This window comes from Capra hircus, chromosome 15 (genome assembly GCF_001704415.2).
Source record: "Capra hircus breed San Clemente chromosome 15, ASM170441v1, whole genome shotgun sequence".
NCBI classification, from domain to species: Eukaryota; Metazoa; Chordata; class Mammalia; order Artiodactyla; family Bovidae; genus Capra; species Capra hircus.
In genome coordinates this window covers 50,797,703-50,818,189 of record NC_030822.1, presented here as the reverse complement: position 1 = coordinate 50,818,189, position 20,487 = coordinate 50,797,703, and the positions used below count along the sequence as shown (strand labels likewise).

At 48.5% G+C, this 20,487-nt stretch overlaps 1 protein-coding gene across 2 annotated transcripts in view; it reads left to right on the top strand.

The window, feature by feature from the left end:
* GRIK4 (glutamate ionotropic receptor kainate type subunit 4) overlaps window positions 1-20,487 on the top strand; it is a 505,937-nt gene that overhangs the window by 438,286 nt on the left and 47,164 nt on the right. For both annotated transcript variants that reach the window (XM_018059644.1, XM_018059645.1), the window contains exon 13: window positions 17,404-17,517. In XM_018059644.1, coding sequence (XP_017915133.1) covers window positions 17,404-17,517 — 114 coding nt within the window. The remainder of the gene's footprint in view (window positions 1-17,403; window positions 17,518-20,487) is intronic.

Sequence of the window (20,487 nt, the reverse complement as noted above, 5' to 3'; positions counted from 1 at the left end):
AACTTTTGCTGAATGGATCCTTTATCCACATCCAGGACACGCCCTGAGCACACCTGCCTGGGCTTGGAAGGCAGCAGGCTGGGGACCCGGCCGGCTGCTGGGGGTTGGTGAATGGTGGGATACAGGCAGGAGATTGAAGCAGAGGGTGGACGTGGTCAGTAAGTACAGCAGATCGGCAGTTGTGTCAGCTGGTGTCAGTCTGACCAAAAGTGAAGGGGAGTCAGTAGGAGCCAATCAGGGAGGCGAGTTCGACCTTCAAAAACCCCGCCAGATGCTCCAGTGGTTAAGAATCTGCCTTGCAATGCAGGAGACACTGGTTTAATCCCTGGTCCAGGGTCTTCCCTGGTGGCTCAGCGGTAAAGAAACTACCAACCAATGCAGGAGACTCAGGAGATGCAGGTTCAATCCCTGGGTCGAGAAGATCCCCTGGAGGAAATGGCAACCCATTCCAGTATTCTTGCCTGGAAAATTCCATGGACAGAGAAGTCTGAAGGGCTAGAGTCCGTGGGGTCACAAAGAGTGACACAACTGAGCGACTAAGCACACACACCAGGAAGATCCCACATGCCGTGGGACAGCTAAGCCCGTGTGCAGTAACTCCTCAAGCCCGTGTGCCAAGCTCCTGAGCCTGCACTCCAGAGCCCGTGCTCTGCGACGAGAGAAGCCACTGCAATGAGAAGCCTGTGCACCACAGCTAGAGAGTGAGCCCCGCTTGCCGCAACTAGAGAAAACCTGCACGCAGCAGCAAAAAAAACCCAACGAAATAAATTTATTACAATTTAACAAAATGTATTTTTAAAAAACCCACCAGGCAGGACGGTGCAGCCCAAAGCACAGGCCAGGTCTTGGGGGTGTCAAGCAGATGGGCAGAGGATGGAGGTGGGATGCCAGAATCAGAAAGAGCATAATAATAATAGCAGCAAACATGACTGAGCAGTGAACATGTTCTTTGTGTCAGACCTTGGACATTAACTCATGTAATCCTCACAGCAACTCTGTGAAATAGAAGCTGTTGCCATTCATACTTTACTCATGAGAAAACAAGTTCAGAGAGGTTAAGTAATTTGTCCATGATCACATAGCTAGCAGGATGCATACTTAAAACCAGGATCAAAAAAACACTGAGAAAACATTGCTATCCAACATGGGATGGAGTGCTGTCTCCTTCTGGGGTTTAAGACCCATCTAGAGTGTAGGCTGGCAAGTGTTGGAGGGTGTTTTTGGCTCCCAGTTGAGGGGCTAGGTTCCTCTGCCCCCAGCCACTGGGCTTTTCCCAGTGTTCACAGCAGAGAGAGAGTTGGCTCCCGAGAGTTTTACAGTCTATCCAGTTGTTTGCATCAGACAAGGGATCTGGACTCTTCTCCATCCAGATGCAACATACAAATCCAGTTAAAACAGCCAAATGTTCCTTTTAGCTCGTCTTGAATTAGAAGCCACCCAGATGTTTAAACAAAGATAGGCTAGAGATTTGTCATGTCTGAACTTACCAGCCCCTGGCACAAATAATGTAGTTACTGTAGCCCTGTTACATACAGGCTTTTTTATTTCAAAGAGTCAGCTGCTGCTGCTGCTGCTGCTGCTGCTGCTGCTGCTGCTGTTGCTAAGTCGCTTCAGTTGTGTCCGACTCTGTGTGACCCCACCAGGCTCCCCCGTCCCTGGGATTCTCCAGGCAAGAACACTGGAGTGGGTTGCCATTTCCTTCTCCAATGCATGAAAGTGAAAAGTGAAAGTGAAGTCTCTCAGTCGTGTCCGATTCTTAGCGACCCCACGGACTGCAGCCTACCAGGCTCCTCTGCCCATGGGATTTTCCGGGCGAGAGTACTGGAGTGGTTGCCATTGCCTTCTCCAAAAGAGTCAGCAGACAATGTTTTATGTGGCAGCCTGGATAGGAGGGGAGTTTGGGGGAGAATGGATACATTATATGTATGGCTGAGTCCCTTTGCTGTCCACCAGTAATTATCACAACATTTTTACTTGGCTCTACCTTAATACAAAAAAAAAAAAAAAAGAGTCAGCAAGATGCTGAGTGTCAGGCTTGATGGTAGCCACTCTCTCTTCTATTTGGGCAAATCACTTAACTTTTTAAGAAGCGTTGTAATTGAAATATGCATATAGAATGCACACAAATCATAAGCTTAGACTTGACTTATCACAGAGGGGACATACCGATGTTATCACAATCCCGGTCAAGACATACACCAACACCAGCTCACTGCAGACCCTTGCCCCTGCCTGCCAAAATGCCTCCCTTCACTCTGCACCCTCCCTCCTCCCAAAAGGTAACCATCATCCTGAATTGAACACCATCATTGCTCTGTCTTATTCTATCTCTACATTGGCTACTGCTGGCTTTGAGATTGTTATGGAGCTCATATGAAGTCTGTGAAAAGAATTTTGGGGGCTATTTTTGGTTTATTATGAGGGGCTACTGCAGGTGATAGAATTCCAGTTGAGCTATTTCAAATCCTGAAAGATGATGCTGTGAAAGTGCTGTACTCAATATGCCAGCAAATTTGGAAAACTCAGCAGTGGCCCCAGGACTGGAAAAGGTCAGTTTTCATTCCAATCCCAAAGAAAGGCAATGCCAAAGAATGCTCAAATGCACAATTGCACTCATCTTACACGCTAGTAAAGTAATGCTCAAAATTCTCCAAACCAGGCTTCAACAATACGTGAACCATGAACTTCCAGATGTTCAGGTTGGTTTTAGAAAAGGCAGAGGAACCAGAGATCAAATTGCCAACATCTGCTGGATCATTGAAAAAGCAAGGAGTTCCAGAAAAACATCTATTTCTGCTTTATTGACTATGCCAAAGCCTTTGACTGTGTGGATCACGATAAACTGTGGAAAATTCTAAAAGAGGTGGGAATCCCAGACCACCTGACCTGCCTCTTGAGAAATCTGTATGCAGGTCAGGAAGCAACAGTTAGAACTGGGCATGGAACAACAGACTGGTTCCAAACAGGAAAAGGAGTACGTCAAGGCTATATATTGTCACCCTGCTTATTTAACTTATATGCAGGGTACATCATGAGAAACGCTGGGCTGGAAGAAACACAAGCTGGAATCAAGATTGCTGGGAGAAATATCAATAACCTCAGATATGCAGATGACACCACCCTTATGGCAGAAAGCGAAGAGGAACTAAAAAGCCTCTTGATGAAAGTGAAAGTGGAGAGTGGAAAAGTTAGCTCAAAGCTCAACATTCAGAAAACGAAGATCATGGCATCTGGTCCCATCACTTCATGGGAAATAGATGGGGAAACAGTGGAAACAGTGTCAGACTTTATGTTTTTGGGCTCCAAAATCACTGCAGATGGTGACTGCAGCCATGAAATTAAAAGACACTTACTCCTTGGAAGGAAAGTTATGACCAATCTAGATAGCATAGTCAAAAGCAGAGACATTACTTTGCCAACAAAGGTCCATCTAGTCAAGGCTATGGTTTTTCCTGTGGTCATATATGGATGTGAGAGTTGGACTGTGAAGAAAGTTGAGTGCCGAAGAATTGATGCTTTTGAACTGCGGTGTTGGAGAAGACTCTTGAGAGTCCCTTGGTCTGCAAGGAGATCCAACCAGTCCATTCTAAAGGAGATCAGTCCTGGGATTTCTTTGGAAGGAATGATGCTAAAGCTGAAACTCCAGTACTTTGGCCACCTCATGCGAAGAGTTGACTCATTGGAAAAGACTCTGATGCTGGGAGGGATTGGGGGCAGGAGGAGAAGGGGACAACAGAAGATAAGATGGCTGGATGGCATCACTGACTCGATGGATGTGAGTCTGAGTGAACTCCAGGAGTTGGTGATGGACAGGGAAACCTGGCGTGCTGCGATGGAGTCGCAGAGTCAGACACGACTGAGCGACTGAACTGACTGATTTTGAGGGGGCATGAGAACCCTGTCAGCACCTCTCTAAAGTAGACCAAACGCACTTCAGCACCGAGGAGGAGGGGCCAGAGGCTTATGACAGCACCTCTAGCTGTCTTCTTGGGAAAAACAGCAGGGATCTCTGAGAAATGCCCTCTGCCCTTGGCAATGGCTTTGACTTGTGCATATGCTGATAAGAAATGAGAAAAAGACTAGCTGTTAACCAATGCATGGATCTGATGAGTCAGATCTTTGCTCACCCTTCCTGGCACCCTGTGGCACAGCTCAGGGGTCAATCTGAAGCCGGTTCAGACGTTTCTTCTGTCCAGCAAGACAGTAAGGGATGGGGGAATCACCGGAGGAGGCTTGTTGATTTGGAGTTCAGCAGGGGCAAAGGGGCCACCTCTGGAAGTTCTCTGTGGCTGTCAGCAATGCTCCCGGGAACTGGTGGTCCTTTATCTTACCCAACAAAAACAGTCCTAATAGCAGCCTGTGAATCACGCTGTTCCTAAACATGGGGCTGGAAGCCCCTTCCCTAAGCGGGAAGGGAAATAAAGGAAGGGCACCGTGAGCTAGAAGTGCCGTCAGAGACACCCAGGCCTGGAACCCAGAGGCCCCGGCAGCTGTGGAACTGGCTTGGTCAGTGCTGGTTTTCTGCCTGAAAGGTCAGGGCTGCAAGCTTGATCCCCATGTGGGCCAGTTAGCCTTACTCAATGTCAGAGCCCCAAGCTGCGTCCCAGCAACTCTGGCTTTTCTGGCAGCCAGCAAGCTATGTGGGAGACTGGCAGCAGTGTGAGCGCACCGGCGGCAATCCTCTGCCTCTTATCATTGGTCCTACTGAGGGCCACATTGTCATGTGGGCTGGAGGTTTTATCAGTTTGATTGGGGAATAAGGAACATTTGGATTATGAATGAGCCTATCCTGAAAACTGGGGATTCTATCGTTTTCTTTCATGTGCCAATCACTGGTCGATCTTCAGAAAATCGGGGGTTGGGGATGAGGCAGGCGACGGTAAGGGTGCCACAGTGAGAGGAAGCAGAGCTCAGGCTTCCCCGGGGAATCCCTGCATCCCCAGACTCTCAGGGATAGTTTCTTTTTCACATCCCAACTACATAAACGCAGCGTAACATCTGTCATACGTATCGGTTTTCCAATCATGGGATTTCTTTGTTCTCTCTTCAAAACCTATATTGATCTTTTGAAATAATCACTGTTTTAAATAACATTGAAGTTGATCCTTTAACTTGCAACAACGAAAATAATAGCTTACACTTCTGTAGCATTTTCTGCTCCAGGCACTGATCTGAGTGCTTTTCATATATCATTTCGTTTAGTCTTCACAACATCCTTGTGAGGTATGGATTGTTACTGTCCCAGTTTCCAGATGAGGAAACTGAGGTATAGAGAGGTTAGATCACTTGCCTAAGATTATGGTGGCTGGTGAGTGCCAAGGGTGGCTGGAGCATGGACACTTTCAGCTGGAATTGTGCATAACTGCTCCCCTAACTCAGAGTCCAGGTGAGAAAATCACATGAATGAGCTCCTGCTTGCTTTCTTTGATTCATCTGTTCATTCATTCATTCGGTTGTGCCTTTCTTCATCAAATATCTGTTTGGTACCCATCACATGCCAGGCACTGTTCTAGTCTCTGGAGAGCTGTGTGGCCACAGCAACAACAGGTTCCTGCCTGCTGGAACCTTCTTTCTAAACAGACAATAAACAGGAAGATGAAGGAATGAACAAGACAATTTTAGATTGAGATTTTTGTGGTGAAGGAAAAAACTCAGGATAATTACACAGAGTGTCAGAGAGAGGGCTCCTTTGAATGAGCATTCTGGAAAGACCACTCTGAGATCCGAACCATGTGCAGAAGCAGCCTCACCAAGGCCAGGGCAGAGCTGGGAATTGGTGTTTAGTTGCTCAGTCATGTCCGACTCTTTTGCGACCCCATGGATTGTAGCCTACCAGGCTCCTCTGTCCATGGGATTTCCCAGGCAAGAATACTAGAGTGGGTTGCCATTTCCTCGTCCAGGGGACTTTCCCGACCGAGGCATTGAGCCTTCATCCCTTGCACTGGCAGGGGGATTCTTTACCGCTGACCACTTGGGAAGCCCAAGAGCAGGGAAAGGAAAGAGTAAATGCCAGAATTCCACAGTGCAAATGAACCAGTAACATTTGAGAACCAGAGCACCGCCCCATCACACCATGCCTGGTGGGCCTGGTGAGGAATCAGGGTCAGTAACTGGAAAGTCTCTCTGGGTTCTTTTCCTGGGGTCCTTGCCCACCCAAGGGTCTGAGGAGAGCATCAAGGGAGATCATAAACTGAAAAGGGAAAAATTTATATGTATGTTTTTTTTTCTAAATTCAAACTGAAATATATTTCCTTTATCTATAAATGTGGGCAACAAACCTTATTGGTGTTAAGCATACTGTGACTTTGTCAACAATGATGCCGTTAGAATGTTGCTAGACCTACCTCTGGCTCTCATGGTCAGTGTATCACAATTATGTGGTTATGTATTCTTTACTTTTATTTTTTATTCACTTATTCATTTTATTCATTTTATTCATGTGGCATATGGGATCTTAGTTTCCCCACCAGGGATCCAACCTGAACCGCTTGCATTGGAAGCAGAGTCTTAACCACTGGACTGCCAAGGAGGTCCCTTGTAGTGATGTATTATGTAATACAGTCACATGAAACAGCAAATGTAATAAACATTTTAAAACATTTTTAAAGGGTCGACAGACCTCACCAGACCGCTGATGAGGGTCCATGGCATAGAAAAGTAAAAAGGCAATACAGAGAACAGCATGATCTGCTTTAGCTTCAAACACCCCCCTGGCTACAGTTGGAAGAGGGGGTTATAAGGGTAGAATGACCCCTGAGCTCAGGCCACAGAGGTTATTGGATTTAATACTTGCAACAATCACAAAAAACAGGCATGATTATGTCCATTTTAGCGGTGAGGAAGTTGAAGCCCAGACTTCAGGTAATATGCTCACTGAGGATTGCAGAATTGAAATACATCTCTGACCTGAAAGGGCAGAGAGGGTCCATGGCCAGAGATGGCAGCATGTGACAAGAGGTAAAAGGTCAACAATATCTGCTTGGCCTCCTGCCCCAGCTTGGATCCCTGTGCTGCACAGCTTCACCCATGAAAGAATTGCCAACCCGTCTTTCCTTAAGCCTGGTTCTTTCCTCAAATCGGCCCACATAGGCCAATTACACAGCTCTGAGCTGAGCCAACTAAATATTTCATGGGGATTTTAATTTAACTCTAAAGAAATTCATCCAACCCTGAGAATAGGCTGTCACCTCAAGAAATAGCACCAGGGAGCCCTTGGACCTGCCAGTGACATTGCTACTTCCCCGGGAATGCTAATGCTTCTCTGGGTTTCGCTCTGAGCCTTGTAGGCTCAGCCATGGGTGCATGAGTAAATCCCTCAGATTTGGGCTCAGATGTGCTCAAAAAGGGCTTCCAGGGTGGCTCAGTGGGTGAAGAATCTGCAGAAGATGCGGGTTTGATCCCCGGGGCTGGAAGATCCCCTGCAGGAGGGCATGGCAACCCACTGCAGAATTCTTGCCTGGGAAATCCCCTGGACAGAGGAGCCTGGTGGGCTACAGTCCATGGGGTTGCAAAGAGTCGGACACAATTGAATGACTGAGTATGCACGCACACATAGATTCAGAAAGGTTCTGATCAGGACCTTCCTCGGAATGAGAAGCAGGCTGATTTGAATGTGTGTGTGTGAGAGAGAGACAGATGACTAGCTGGTCCTCCTCCATGTTCCCATATCCTGGACTGAAAGAAGGGAGGGGAAGGGATGGGGTTGACCCCCAGTCTCCTCAGTGAACAGGGCACCCATCATTGTGCAGGTGCCATGGGGTCCTATTAATTTACCCTCAGCCTCAGCCCACGGCGGGTGGAGTGGGAAGCCGCCTGCCTTACACAACAGAAGAGCAGCTGTGTGCATTGCTGAAACCTATTATTAGGGCGTCTAAGTGATGGCTCCTGTGGATAACAGGGGACCCAAGAGTGGGAGTGAGCTCCCCGGCACCTTCAGATCCCGTTGCCGCTCAGCACAGGGACCCTGGTACATCCTGGCAGGTTTCCTGAGCGGCTCCCTAGGTGGAGACAGGAGAGGAGAAGAAGGTGCCCAGCAGGTAGATGGATCAAAAGACAGAAAGTGAGCACATAATCTAATTTGAAATGGGCTGAGCTGCTGATGTTAATCTGCTCCACTGCACAGCACGGAAGGCCTGAGGGCTGGCGAGATTCTGGAAGCTGGTCCTTTCTCTTCTGGCCCGCCTGGCTCAGCCCGGGCCCCCCTCAACATCTGCTTCTTCCCAGAGGGTAATTAGCACCTCTCCACCTTAATCACAGAGTGTGGGGGCCCATTCGCCTTTCGCTTGGGCTCCCTGTAGCCCTGGAGTTACACTGCGCTGGGGCTGGGGAGGGGGCAGGGGGAGAAGGGAGCCCTCTAGTGGGGATGTGGGGCTTTGAGTCCTCTTTAGGCTGGAGGATGAAGAAGTGTTATCTGTTTGCATCCGGAGCATGACCTGAATTTGGTTATAATGACCCAGCTTCCTAATAAGTCCCTCCTGGTACAGGCTCGTCAGGTATGTGTCAGAAATCAACCTGATTCTGCTGTTGGCAAGAAGGGGCTGGAGGGTAGGCCGTGTCTGAGAAGTTGGCCCCCTGTACCCTACCCTGCTGGCTGCACTGGTTTTAGAGACTTACTGTGTGTCCACTTTGGGAACGTCACTATGAACAGTGCAGCCAAAGAAAGCAGTCCTGAGAACATGCGCATCTGAAGACAGATTTCTCTGCTTCCAAGCTGTGTGTACTTGAGCAAATTAGTAACCTCTCTGGGCCTCAGTTTCTTTGTTAAATGGAGCTTATGGCAACTACATAAGTTAATTTTTTTGACGATATGGTCCTTGCTTCTTATAATCTAATGGGGAAGCTAATTTATGTGCATGAATGTTCACAACAACAATAATAATGTTCATACAATAATAATAATAAGAGCTCTCATTCAATGAGAATTATTCTGTGCCAGACATAAACCTTGTATGAGTTGTTCAATTAATTCCTGTAGAGGCTCCATGAGGGTGGGAACTGTTGTTAGGCCCACTCTCTCGATGAAGAAATTGAGGCACAGAGAAGGTAAATCCTTTCTCAAAGTCACACAGCCAGTAAGGGTACGGTTGGTATGTGAGCCCAGGTCCCTGTTCTCAGTTCAGTTCAGTTCAGTTCAGTCGCTCAGTCGTGTCCGACTCTTTGCGACCCCATGAATCGCAGCACTCCAGGCCTCCCTGTCCATCACCAACTCCCAGAGTTCACTCAGACTCGCGTCCATCGAGTCAGTGATGCCATCCAGCCATCTCATCCTCAGTCGTCCCCCTTCTTCTCCTGCCCCCAATCCCTCCCAGCATCAAAGACTTTTCCAATGAGTCAACTCTTCGCATGAGGTGGCCAAAGTACTAGAGTTTCAGCTTTAGCATCATTCCTTCCAAAGAAATCCCAGGGCTGATCTCCTTCAGAATGGACTGGTTGGATCTCCTTGCAGACCAAGGGACTCTCAAGAGTCTTCTCCAACACCACAGTTCAAAAGCATCAATTCTTTGGCGCTCAGCTTTCTTCACAGTCCAACTCTCACATCCATACATGACTACTGGAAAAACCATAGCCTTGACTAGACGGACCTTAGTCTGCAAAGCAATGTCTCTGCTTTTGAATATGCTATCTAGGTTGGTCATAACTTTTCTTCCAAGGAGTAAGTGTCTTTTAATTTCATGGCTGCAGTCACCATCTGAAGTGATTTTGGAGCCCAAAAAATATAAGGCAATTTATGGCAAATGCTGCCTAAGTGGTATAAGCAGTGTTTCAGCTCCATTTTCCCCCTGTATATATTCACTTTATTATTACTTCTATTCATTTATCTTTGGCTGCATCAAGTCTTGGCTGTAGCATGTGGGGTCTGCTCTTGTGTGGCTCTCAGGCTCCCTGTTTGTAGCACATGGGCTCCAGAGCGCTTGGGCTCAGGAGTTGCGGTGTGCAGGCTTAGTTGCCCTGTGGCACGTGGGATCTTAGTTCCCCGTTCAGGGACTGAACCCACGTCCCTTGCATTGGAAGGCGGCTCAACCCCTGGACCACCAGGGATGTCCCTTACTTCCCTTTTTGATTGCGAGGAGGGAAGGCTTATTCCTGAGAAACTGATAGGGAAGTTTATACGGAGGAGATAAACTTGGAATGGACCTTGAAGAGGGGAGTTACTGTTGGACATTCCAAGTGAAAGAGCTATAGGAGGTGTGTTTGACTCCCAGGGGCTTCAGGAGGAGTACTGGGAAATGAGGCTGAACTTGGAGAGGTGGGCAGACCATGAGGGCCTGACTCCCAGGCTACACCTGTAGCTCTGCCTGTGTGTCAGTTTACTAACTAAGCAACAGGCAGGGCTACAGGTATTAAACGTGTTAGGATTACAGACCTGATTCTGCTTAAAGTACTTCAGGGCCTTTCCACTGCTCTTCAAGTCACTGCATCTTCTGCCTGCTCCTCCAGCTTCATCTTACAGCACCGTTCCCAGCCATGTGTGCTTTAGACACTCTGGGCCTCTTCTAGCCTCTGGAATGCCCCCAGGCTCCCTCATGCCTCAGGGCCTTTGCACATGCAGCAACCCCCCACCCTGAGTGGGAGTGCTCATCCCAGGCCTTCTCACTGGTAACTCTTGTTCGGATAACTGAGTCTCATCATGAGAAAGCTCCCATGAAGACTCTGTCAGCCCCTGTTCTCCCTTCTTATGGGGCCACAGATGTCTACTGTAAACACTTAGTGCAGCTTCCATTTCACAGATTTCTTCTCCAACAGTCTGGCGACTGCCTCTGCTGCCATCAGGGACACTGCCTGTGTTTGCTTACCCCTGTATCCCAGCACTTTGCTTCCTGCCTAGGGCAGGGCAGAGGGTCGATAGAGGATGCTGTTACAGAAGGAAGGATTGCTGGAGAGGGGGCAGTGGGTTCTGCCTTCCCTGACATTCCACACTCCAGGGCAGGTCCCAGGACACAGAACTCACTGGGGATCCAGTGAGCTCCGTGGTCCCATGACACCCTGGGCCCAGATACTCAACCAGAGCCCAGCATCCTTTATCCCTCCCTGGGAAGCCAGGCTTGGTGAACCTGGGGCTCCTTCCTATCTGGGTCATTATAGATAATGCCCTCGCTGCTCTCACCACCTCAGGCCTGGCCTTGCTTGGGATTCTGTCAGCCTTTTCAATATACAAAGGATCTCCAGAGACAATTACCCTGGAATGAAGGCTTCCAGGAATGCTCGATACAGCCTTATTCTGTGTAGCATTTTCTCATTCCAACTGTATCCTCCCAAAGCTTTCCAGTGTTAAATAACACAATTACAGAGTTAAATAAATGCCAGCAAAGGATGTGAGGCACTATGGGGCCTGAGTAGCAGGTGAAACAAGATCTGTGCAGATGTGACCAGCAAAGGAGTAGAAAGCTGGTGGCAAGGCAGGTGAAGGAGGGCGGCCGGCCTCCCCAGTGGGCAGGAGCCCCAGGGGACTGGGAGGCAGTGGGGGCCGAGTTAAAAAAGGCCAGAGAACAAAGACCTGGAAGCTGACCAGAGATAGCATGATGGATCCAAGAATTCAAAGGGAGCTGGGGAGGCCACTGAATCTGTTGTCCCCAGAGGAGAGTCGTATAACAAGGAAGAGGCTGTGGACAACGGCTGGGTTTCTTTTCCAAGCTGGATGTCAGCTTTTCCCTTGAGATTTCTAAGCAGTGGTACAGTATGAGGCCTAAGACGGTCCTTAGGTGGATAGGTAGTTACACCAGGGAGGCTCACTGGGTCGGTTCTGCTGTGTGTGTGTCCCAGGTCACCTAGGAAAGGCCACTAGGGGCCAAATGTCCAGAGACCTCTGCCCATCTGGAGATGGAACAGGCCTGGCTGCCCCCTCAGACGTTCCTACAACTCATCACGGGTTAAGTTGCTGTCTCCAGAGGCCCTGTTGAGATACTCATCATTATCAAGTTCATCATCATTTTCACTATCAGTATCATCTTAACATCAAACATTAATCAGGGACTTACTTTGAAGCGGGCCCGTGCTCAGCATTTATAAGCATCATCTCATTCACTTTCTTAGCAATTCTCGGAAGTGGGGGCTATTATCATCCCCACTTTCAGGTAAGCAAACTGAGGCTCAGAGAGGTTACAATAACTTTTGTCCAAGGTCACACAGCAAGTAAGGAATAACAGAGCCCAGACGGGTCTGGCCCACACTGAAAGCGGAGTCTCAGCCACCCTGTCTACTACCTCCATTGCCCCAGGCAGGTGTGTGTGTGGGGCGCTCTACAGTGTGTAGGGTTGATAGGGCTCTTCCACACCCATCATCTCTCTTGACTCTCACATGATATTGATAGGCAGGCATCGCCCCATTGTATAACCTGGTAAGCTGAGTCCCAGAGAGGCTAAGTGAGTCATTATAAACATTTGGTCAGCAAAAGGCCGAGCCAGGTCTTCTGACCCACCCCGTCCTCTCATTAGCCAGGCTCCATGTGAGAGAGGAGCTCTTAGACAAAGGAGGCAGGGAGCTGAGGCAGCGGAGGTCTGCCCAGGGTGCCTGGGCACTGCTGAGGGCAAGGAGTAGACTTTTGCCCAAAAGGGGGCAGCAGGCGCCTAAAAGAGAAGGAAAGGGAGACAGGAAAGCTTTGATCCTTCAGCTCTTTCAGGATCTGGTGCTTTGGGCGGAGGCCTCCCTGGAGGTGTTCTCGGGGAAGCACGGGGTGGGGTCTGCGGGCTGGAGCAGGCACGGCCCAGAGCCCTGCTGTGAATTTGCCATCTTCCAGCCAGGCCTCTCATCCCAGGAGAAGAGCCGCAGCCACCCTGAGCCTTCAGACTCTGATAGCGATGATGGTGGCAGTTTCGTGTGACCCCATTCAACCCAGGAGGCACAGGGTAGTATGTTTTGGAAGTCACCTCCAGGCTGCCTGCAGTCTGCCCTCCCCTTGTAAATTCCACAAACATCCAGGAGATAAAAGAGGGGATCTCTCAGAGGCAGAACATGAAGCTCTTCAAAGAGCACTTTCAATCAAAAATGGGAAGAGGAGAGAGGTCTTTCTCTCAGAGGGAATGTATTTATACACCCCTGTATGTGTGTGTGCGTGACACACACATACACACACACACACCCAGGAACCAGGAGCATCGTGATGCTTACAGAATGCTCTGCCTGTTCCGTGTTCCCATTCCTCCCTCTCCTCTTTCTCTAGCTCCAGGTGTCCTACCCTTTTCTGGGTTCCCGGCCCCCCCCAGGGTACACCTCTAGATCTGCCCTCTCCAGATGGCATTGCATCTTTCTGGCCTTTATGGCTTTCCTGCCTTGGGCTCTACTCCCTGCTGACTAAGGTGATAAACAGTCTCCTCCCTGACATCTCTGAAACATCGATTCTAGGGACCACCATCATCTTCTGGAGCAAATGGGGACCAGCTGATGGAAGTTCCTCCCTTCCTAGTCCAGCAAAATGAAAGCCTGGGATCTTAGGCCTGGGGAAGAGCTTCAGAGGGCTTCCCAGGCAGTGCAAGTGGTAAAGAATCCACCTGCCAATACAGGTTAGACGTAAGAGACATGGGTTCAGTCCCTCGGTTGGGAAGATTCCTTCCTGGAGAATCCCATGGACAGAGGAGCCTGGCAGGCTACAGTCCATAGTGTCGCAGAGTCAGACATGACTGAAGCAACTTAGCACACACACATGCAAGAGCTTCAGAGCACCTGGTTGAGTCCTTTCATTTCACAGTAGGAGAAACTCAGCCCCGGGCAGTAGAATCACTTACCCCAGATCACAGTGAGTTTATGGCCCAGCTGTGATGAGAGCCAGGTCTTCTGATGTCCCATGGTTCTTTCACTGGAGAGCACGGCTCTCCCCAAAGAGTGACCGGAGATGCAGAAGGGCTGGGCTGAACCATCGTGATGCCCATACTTCCCTTGACTTCCCATGCCCACAATTGCTAGTCTGCAGTCCCAGCCCCTGTGGTTGTTACTTTGGTTTTGTGGGACATGACTTCCTCATCAAAGCCTGCTTTACAGGATAATGTCTTTTTAACTAAGGTAAAAATAAAAGACATGCCCGCCTTTTGGAATAGCCGATCCCATGAGGTTGTTGCTGGTAATCCAGGCTGCACAGAAGCCATGGAGCGTGATTACTGCTCGCTACTGAGTCAATGAAAAAAAAAATCCACTACATAACCTCCATAGCTTCTTCTAGCATCTCACTCTCCCCTCCCTGCCTCCTCTGCTCCCAAGTTACTTTTAAGTGGAGACAAAGGAGAGAGAAGGGCTGGGCTAAAGAGGCAGCAGTGCCTCCAGGAGGCAGTTTTCTGTTTGGTCTAGCTTGGGGAAGCGTCTATTTGAGAATAGACAGAAGCGCCCTGTCCGAGGCTGGGACAGACGTTCTCCCGGGGTGTGTGGTCTTTCTGCTTCTATCCAGGAAAGCGCCCTCCTGGGATGCTGTCCATTTCTAGCTTCCTCTCCATATGGAATTGTTTTACCATAATGTTGTTGCTGGCCGACTTTATAAACTTGTGAAATGATTTCTAAATTGCAGTCTGAAGTTTGCCCTTTTGGGAGTAAGGCTGTGTTGTCGGTGGTGGAGGGGAAAGAAACTTGAGGATAGAGTTGTTGGTTTGGGTTACTTGGTTTGGAGGTATCTTTTTCTTTTTTAATAACCAGAAAAATGACAGGATGCTGTGGTTATCTCTTGCCCATTGTATCAGTTTTCATTTCTCTATTCTTTTCTTCAGTTCTTTCATTCCAGCCTATTAAACTCCTATCTCCTCTGCACAGGGCTTGACAGCTATTTTGCCGTAACCCTGCACAGGACCGGTATTCCACCTGCTACATCTTTGTGGTTGATTTCTGTTGCTTTACAAATGTGCTCTTGAGTGGAACTCAAGTTAGAGCCACTGTCATTGAGGGACTGAAGTTCTGAAAGGTCCTAACAACCCTCTGAAGGATCCCCACAAATGAAGGCACTAACCATCTCCTAATCAAACTTCACTCCCTTCTCAAGGGTTGATTCGCTTGACAGCAGTCATCAACACTCTCTTGGAGAAATATAGAACGAGCTCAAAAAGGCATTTGTGTTTTTCGTTTTTGTTAAAAATCTCTTACATCTGCACTCTAGTCACTTTAAAGCCTGGCCTCACATTGTGAGGACTTCTTTGTTGGCTCAGATGGTAAAGAATCTGCCTGCAATGCAGGAGACCTGAGTTCAATCGATGAATCAGGAAGATCCCCTGGAGAAGGGAACGGCTACCCACGCTAGTATTCTTACCTGGAGAATTCCAAGGACAGAGGATCCTGGTGGGCTACAGTCCATGGGGATGCAAAGAGTCGGACATGACTGAGTGACTAATACTTTCACCTTCACTTTATAAGGCTCTACCTTGTTAACTGATGCTGGATCGAGTGGCTGCTTTAGCATGAGTTGGGGGTTGAGGAGCGGAGCTGAGATGGAGGAGAAACTGATGTTTGTCAATGGATGTATCCAGTGTGTACAAATCATAAATCCCTTTGTGTATAAAGTGAGGAGTGACATGTCTCTCTCCTTACTTCCTTTGCAATGATTTAGGAAAAATCGCACACATGTGTAGCATGCGTGTGTGTGTGTGTTCTCATTCAGAACCAGTTGGCCTGTTTGTAGACTGTTAAACACCTCACCTTTCCTCCTTTCTTTCTCCACCTTGTGTGTCAACAGATTCACCAGAGTTGGTGAAAGAAGCTGAAGTGTAAACCTTGATGGAAGCTAGTCTGAGATACATGCCTAGGTTATAAAACATAATTCTTAAATATCAGTATAAGTCAGAATCACCCGGACAACTTGTCACAAATAGACTCCCAGGCCCCATGACAAGAGTCTGATCCAGGAGGTTTGGGATGAGACTCAGGAATTCACATTTTAATAAGCCCTTTGCTCTTTAACATTCTTAGTCTTTTATAAGAATAAGGTGATTCTAATGCGGGTGATCCTAAACTACACTTTGAAAATCACTGTCGGAGAATTGCTTGGAAGGATCCTGGTACTGTCTAAACCCCATACCCTTGGTTTGTGGATGAAATTAAGGAAGCCAAGAGAAGTGAAGTGAGGTTGGTTAGCTAGTTAGGGCAGAGCATGGCCAGAAGTGAAGAGCACTCTGGGCCTTTCCCACCACTCTATGTATAGGGGAGCAGGCCAACAGGAAGTGAGCTTGCTTTGCAACAGAGTGGACTGAAATTAGACACGAGGAAGAACTTCCTGACAGAGAGATATATGGAGGAGCTGACAGCACTTCCTTTCTCAGGGGGTCTTAATTAAAGAAAGATTCTTTAAAGAAACATCTGGTGACTTTGCATAAAGGGATCAGAGACCCTTCACAGAGTTCTGCTGTGGCACCTGAATTTTGACCTTGTCAGCAACATAAGGCCAGTGGTCCAGGAAGCCTGAGGTGTAGTCCTACCTCTGACAAAGACAAGCTTGTGACGTTGGGCCACTCACTCAATTCTTGACCTTCATTTCTTCCCTGGGAGATAAACGCGGTTGCATTAGAGTGCCTGTAATTTCCAAGGAGTCATCATTTTTATTTTCCACTGTAACTCCCTCACCAAAGCTCACGCAACACTGGGACTTGTTTGTGGGCTGAACAAGTTCATCAGTTGAATAAAAAACTCCTCATTATTGAGTATCCAGAAGTTCTGTCTGCCAATTCTCCCTTGCCTAGGGCGTTTTTAGTCTCTGTCTGACAGGTCCATAGTGAGCCTCCCTTTTTATACTAATTTACATATTTAAAGGGGTCTAAGCTGAAACTCCAGTACTTTGGCCACCTCATGCGAAGAGTTGACTCATTGGAAAAGACTCTGATGCTGGGAGGGATTGGGGGCAGGAGGAGAAGGGGACAACAGAGGATGAGATGGCTGGATGGCATCACTGACTCAATGTACGCGAGTCTGGGTGAACTCTGGGAGTTGGTGATGGACAGGGAGGCCTGGCATGCTGCGATTCATGGGGTCGCAAAGAGTCAGACATGACTGAGCGACTGAACTGCACTGAACTGAACCTCAGATGAGGGCTTCCCTGGTGGTTCAGCGGTAAAGAATCTGCCTATAATGCAGGAGACACTAGTTCGATCCCTGAGTCAGGAAGATCCCCTGGAAAGGGGCATGGCAACCCACTCCAGCACTCTCGCCTGGAGAATCCCTGGACTGAGGAGCCTGGTGAGCTACAGCCTGTAGGGTCTCAAAGGGTGGGATAGGACCGAAGCGACTGAGCACAAATACGTCCTTGAGAGGGACATGAGTTACAGCTTCTACATCCGTGTCCTCTCATGAGTGACTGTTCAGACCTCTGGCTGCTTAGGATCACTGCCCAAGCAGAGAAGCCAGACCAGAGTGGCACCTCTCCATCGCTGGCTGCCTCTGGTCACCAGTCCCTGTGCCCCCTTCTCATGGGGTCCCCCTTTGATGACCTCCCTCTGTTCCTTTCAGAAAGCGGATCTGGCCGTGGCAGGCCTCACCATTACTGCGGAACGGGAGAAAGTGATTGATTTCTCGAAGCCATTCATGACTCTGGGAATTAGCATTCTTTACCGAGTTCATATGGTAAGAGATTTATTTTATAAGCATTTATGGCATTAGAGTTATTTGCATGCAAACACTGAGTTATATGGTAATAATGAATGACTCACAGAAATATTTAGATTTCAAGACTTAAATGCAAATGTGCCAGGCTATTTTCTCCCCCATCAGCTGTGAGGACTTGCAAACAGGAGGAATGGAAAAGTCACACTTGGGGGCTTTCCAGTAAAAATAATGCTTCTGCCTCACTGCATAGGGATGGCCAAGAACGATCATTCAACCCTTGGTTCGTAGAGTGTTGGCAATTGGACCCATGGGTTACTCAGGTTCGTCCAAGGTGGTGGGTCCCCAGCCTGGATGAGTCACCCCAGATTTCTCAAAGCCTTTGGCAACTTTCGGATCTGCTTCTCTTCATTCTGAGCATTGCACCTACTGAGGCAATGCAGACTCCCTCTTTTGATTAGCTGCACTGGAGAATAAAGAGCAGGTAATGTAATAGTACTTATAGCTTCTTCTTCCTCCTTTTCAAAAGGAAGGACTAGACTGAGTATAAAAATGAGTTTGTAAAAGCTCACCCATGGGCAGCAGGGGCTGGATGCGACATCAAAGTTACTGGCTGGTGGGGGGAGCATCCGGAGAGGGAATAGTAACCCTTATCCAACCTGGCTCTAAGCACACATCTAGTACATGGATTTCCCCAATGATCTAGTCACTTTAGGCATCCAAGGTCATGCCAACATGATGTATTCTAGCAGCCTGCACCACAAAGCTGCTCAACAGCGAGGAACCCAGAGCTCACCCCATCTACCTGCTGAAGACCCTCCACCCTTCTGAGCCCCTCCCAGGCCCCAAGTCTCAGCCCTGGGAGAAAGGAGTTTTCTATATTTGCAGTCCCAGCCAGGGCATCAGGATCTGTGGCCCGTTTCTCCAGGAGGAAGGACTTCTTGTCTCAGTCCACTCGGGCAGCTCAGAAGACCACTGTCCTGGGCTGGGCCTCAGTGTCCATCATCATTGCTGCCCAGCTTGGACAGAGAGGCTACATCAAAAGACAAGACAGCATCAAAATCCCAAGCTGTCCAGGCTAAGCCAGATAGAAATGTGAGGATCTGGTCATAATCACTGCGGTGATGGAGGTTTCTGTCTTATGAATGAAGGGGGATTTTGATCTTTCCTCCTATATTTTCCATGATAATGATAACTCCCATTCACTGAGCACCTCTTATGTGCCAGACACTCTTCGGGCCCCTGTGATGTGGGCTGTTGTCACGGATTGGTTTGTGTCCCCTCAAAAGGACTTGTGAATTGGGTGACCTTATTTGGAAATAGGATCTTCGCAGATGGAGTCAAGTTAAGATGAGGTCATACTGGAATAGGGGAGGTGGAGCTAATCCAATGACCAGTGTCTCTATAAAGAAGTGGGAAATTTGGACACAGACACCCAGAGGAGAAGACAGCTGCTAAGTCGCTTCAGTTGTGTCCAACCCTGTGTGACCCCATAGACGGCAGCCCACCAGGCTTCCCCATCCCTGGGATTCTCCAGGCAAGAACACTGGAGTGGGTTGCCATTTCCTTCTCCAATGCATGAAAGTGAAAACTGAAAGTGAAGTCCCTCAGTCATGTCTGACTCTTAGCGACCCCATGGACTGCAGCCTACCAGGCTCCTCCGTCCATGGGATTTTCCAGGCAAGAGTACTGGAGTGGGGTGCCATTGCCTTCTCCGAGAGGGGAAGACAAGACCCTGTGAATTTGGAGGCAGACTAGAGGGATACATCTACAAGCCAAGAAACGCCAAGGATGGCCAGCAACCCCAGAAGCTAGAAGGGACAAGGAAAGAACTTGCCCTTAATTCTGAACTTCCAGCCTCCAGAACCTTGAGACAATACACTTCTGTTGTGTTAAGCCCCCTCCCTGCCAGTCAGTGGCACCTTGTTCTGGCAGCCCTAGTAAATGAGTACAGTCATCCTGTTCTTATTTTAGAAATGAGGAAACAGTGGCAAGCAGTTCTACAAATGTAGCCAAGCCCACACACCTCTCAGTGAAAGAGCAGAGTTCAAACCCAGGAACGGTGTGGTGCAAGCCTATGTTCTCTCTGTTGTTACTGAAAGAGTGTATGTGGGGTCCGGCTGCTCGCCACTCAGAAGCCAGTAAGCAGGCCAGGTTGGTGGAAAGGGAAGTTTGCTTTATTTCAGATGCCGGCATCTGGGGTAGGAGAAGGGTGGCAGACATCTGTCCAAAAGGTGGGGGACTCTCCCCACCCCCTGCTGGCAACCAGTGGGGCAAGAGCTTTTATAGACAGAAGTAGGGGGCTACATACAGAAATAGCACAGTCAGCTCTGACTGTCATCTTTAAATTGGTCATCAGTGGTCTGAGCAGCAGCATCTTGATTGTTTAGGTCCAATCTTTCGTTCCAAGGCCGGTTTGTTTCCATTTCTTGGAGGCCAGTTCTCAGAACTGTGGCAGCTCATGTCCTGGGTACAGTCTGGTCATCCTGTAGTTAATTTCTCCACCTGCTGTTTTGGTCCCTGTAAGACAGCTCACAGGATATGGCTCAGAATGTTATCTATAGCCCTTGAGAAAGAAGGAAAGGTTCTTGCCTCTGCTTAATGACTACATTATTACTGTTTAGTCTCCTTTGACTGTTTTCCTTTGTTTCTGCATTTCTCACTTCTCTGATTAAACTTATCCTTTGGCTAAAGTTTTCCACACACATAGGGCAGGCAGAAGACATGATGGGGGAGACAAGGACCATAGGTCCTGCTCTGTTTCACCGTGATATGAGGCTGTCACCTACATTGTGTGACCTGCTCATAAGTTGTCCCGTAAGTGGGGCTCTCTCCCTGTTCTCAACTGGTCCTCGCAACTGGAGGTGTTATCATTCCCATCTTACAGATGAGGAGACCACGGTCACACCTGGAGCTGGGTCTGGAATCCAGGTCTCCTGATTCACAGGGTAATGTTCTTGTCATCATTACATCGCTTGATACCTAGAGACA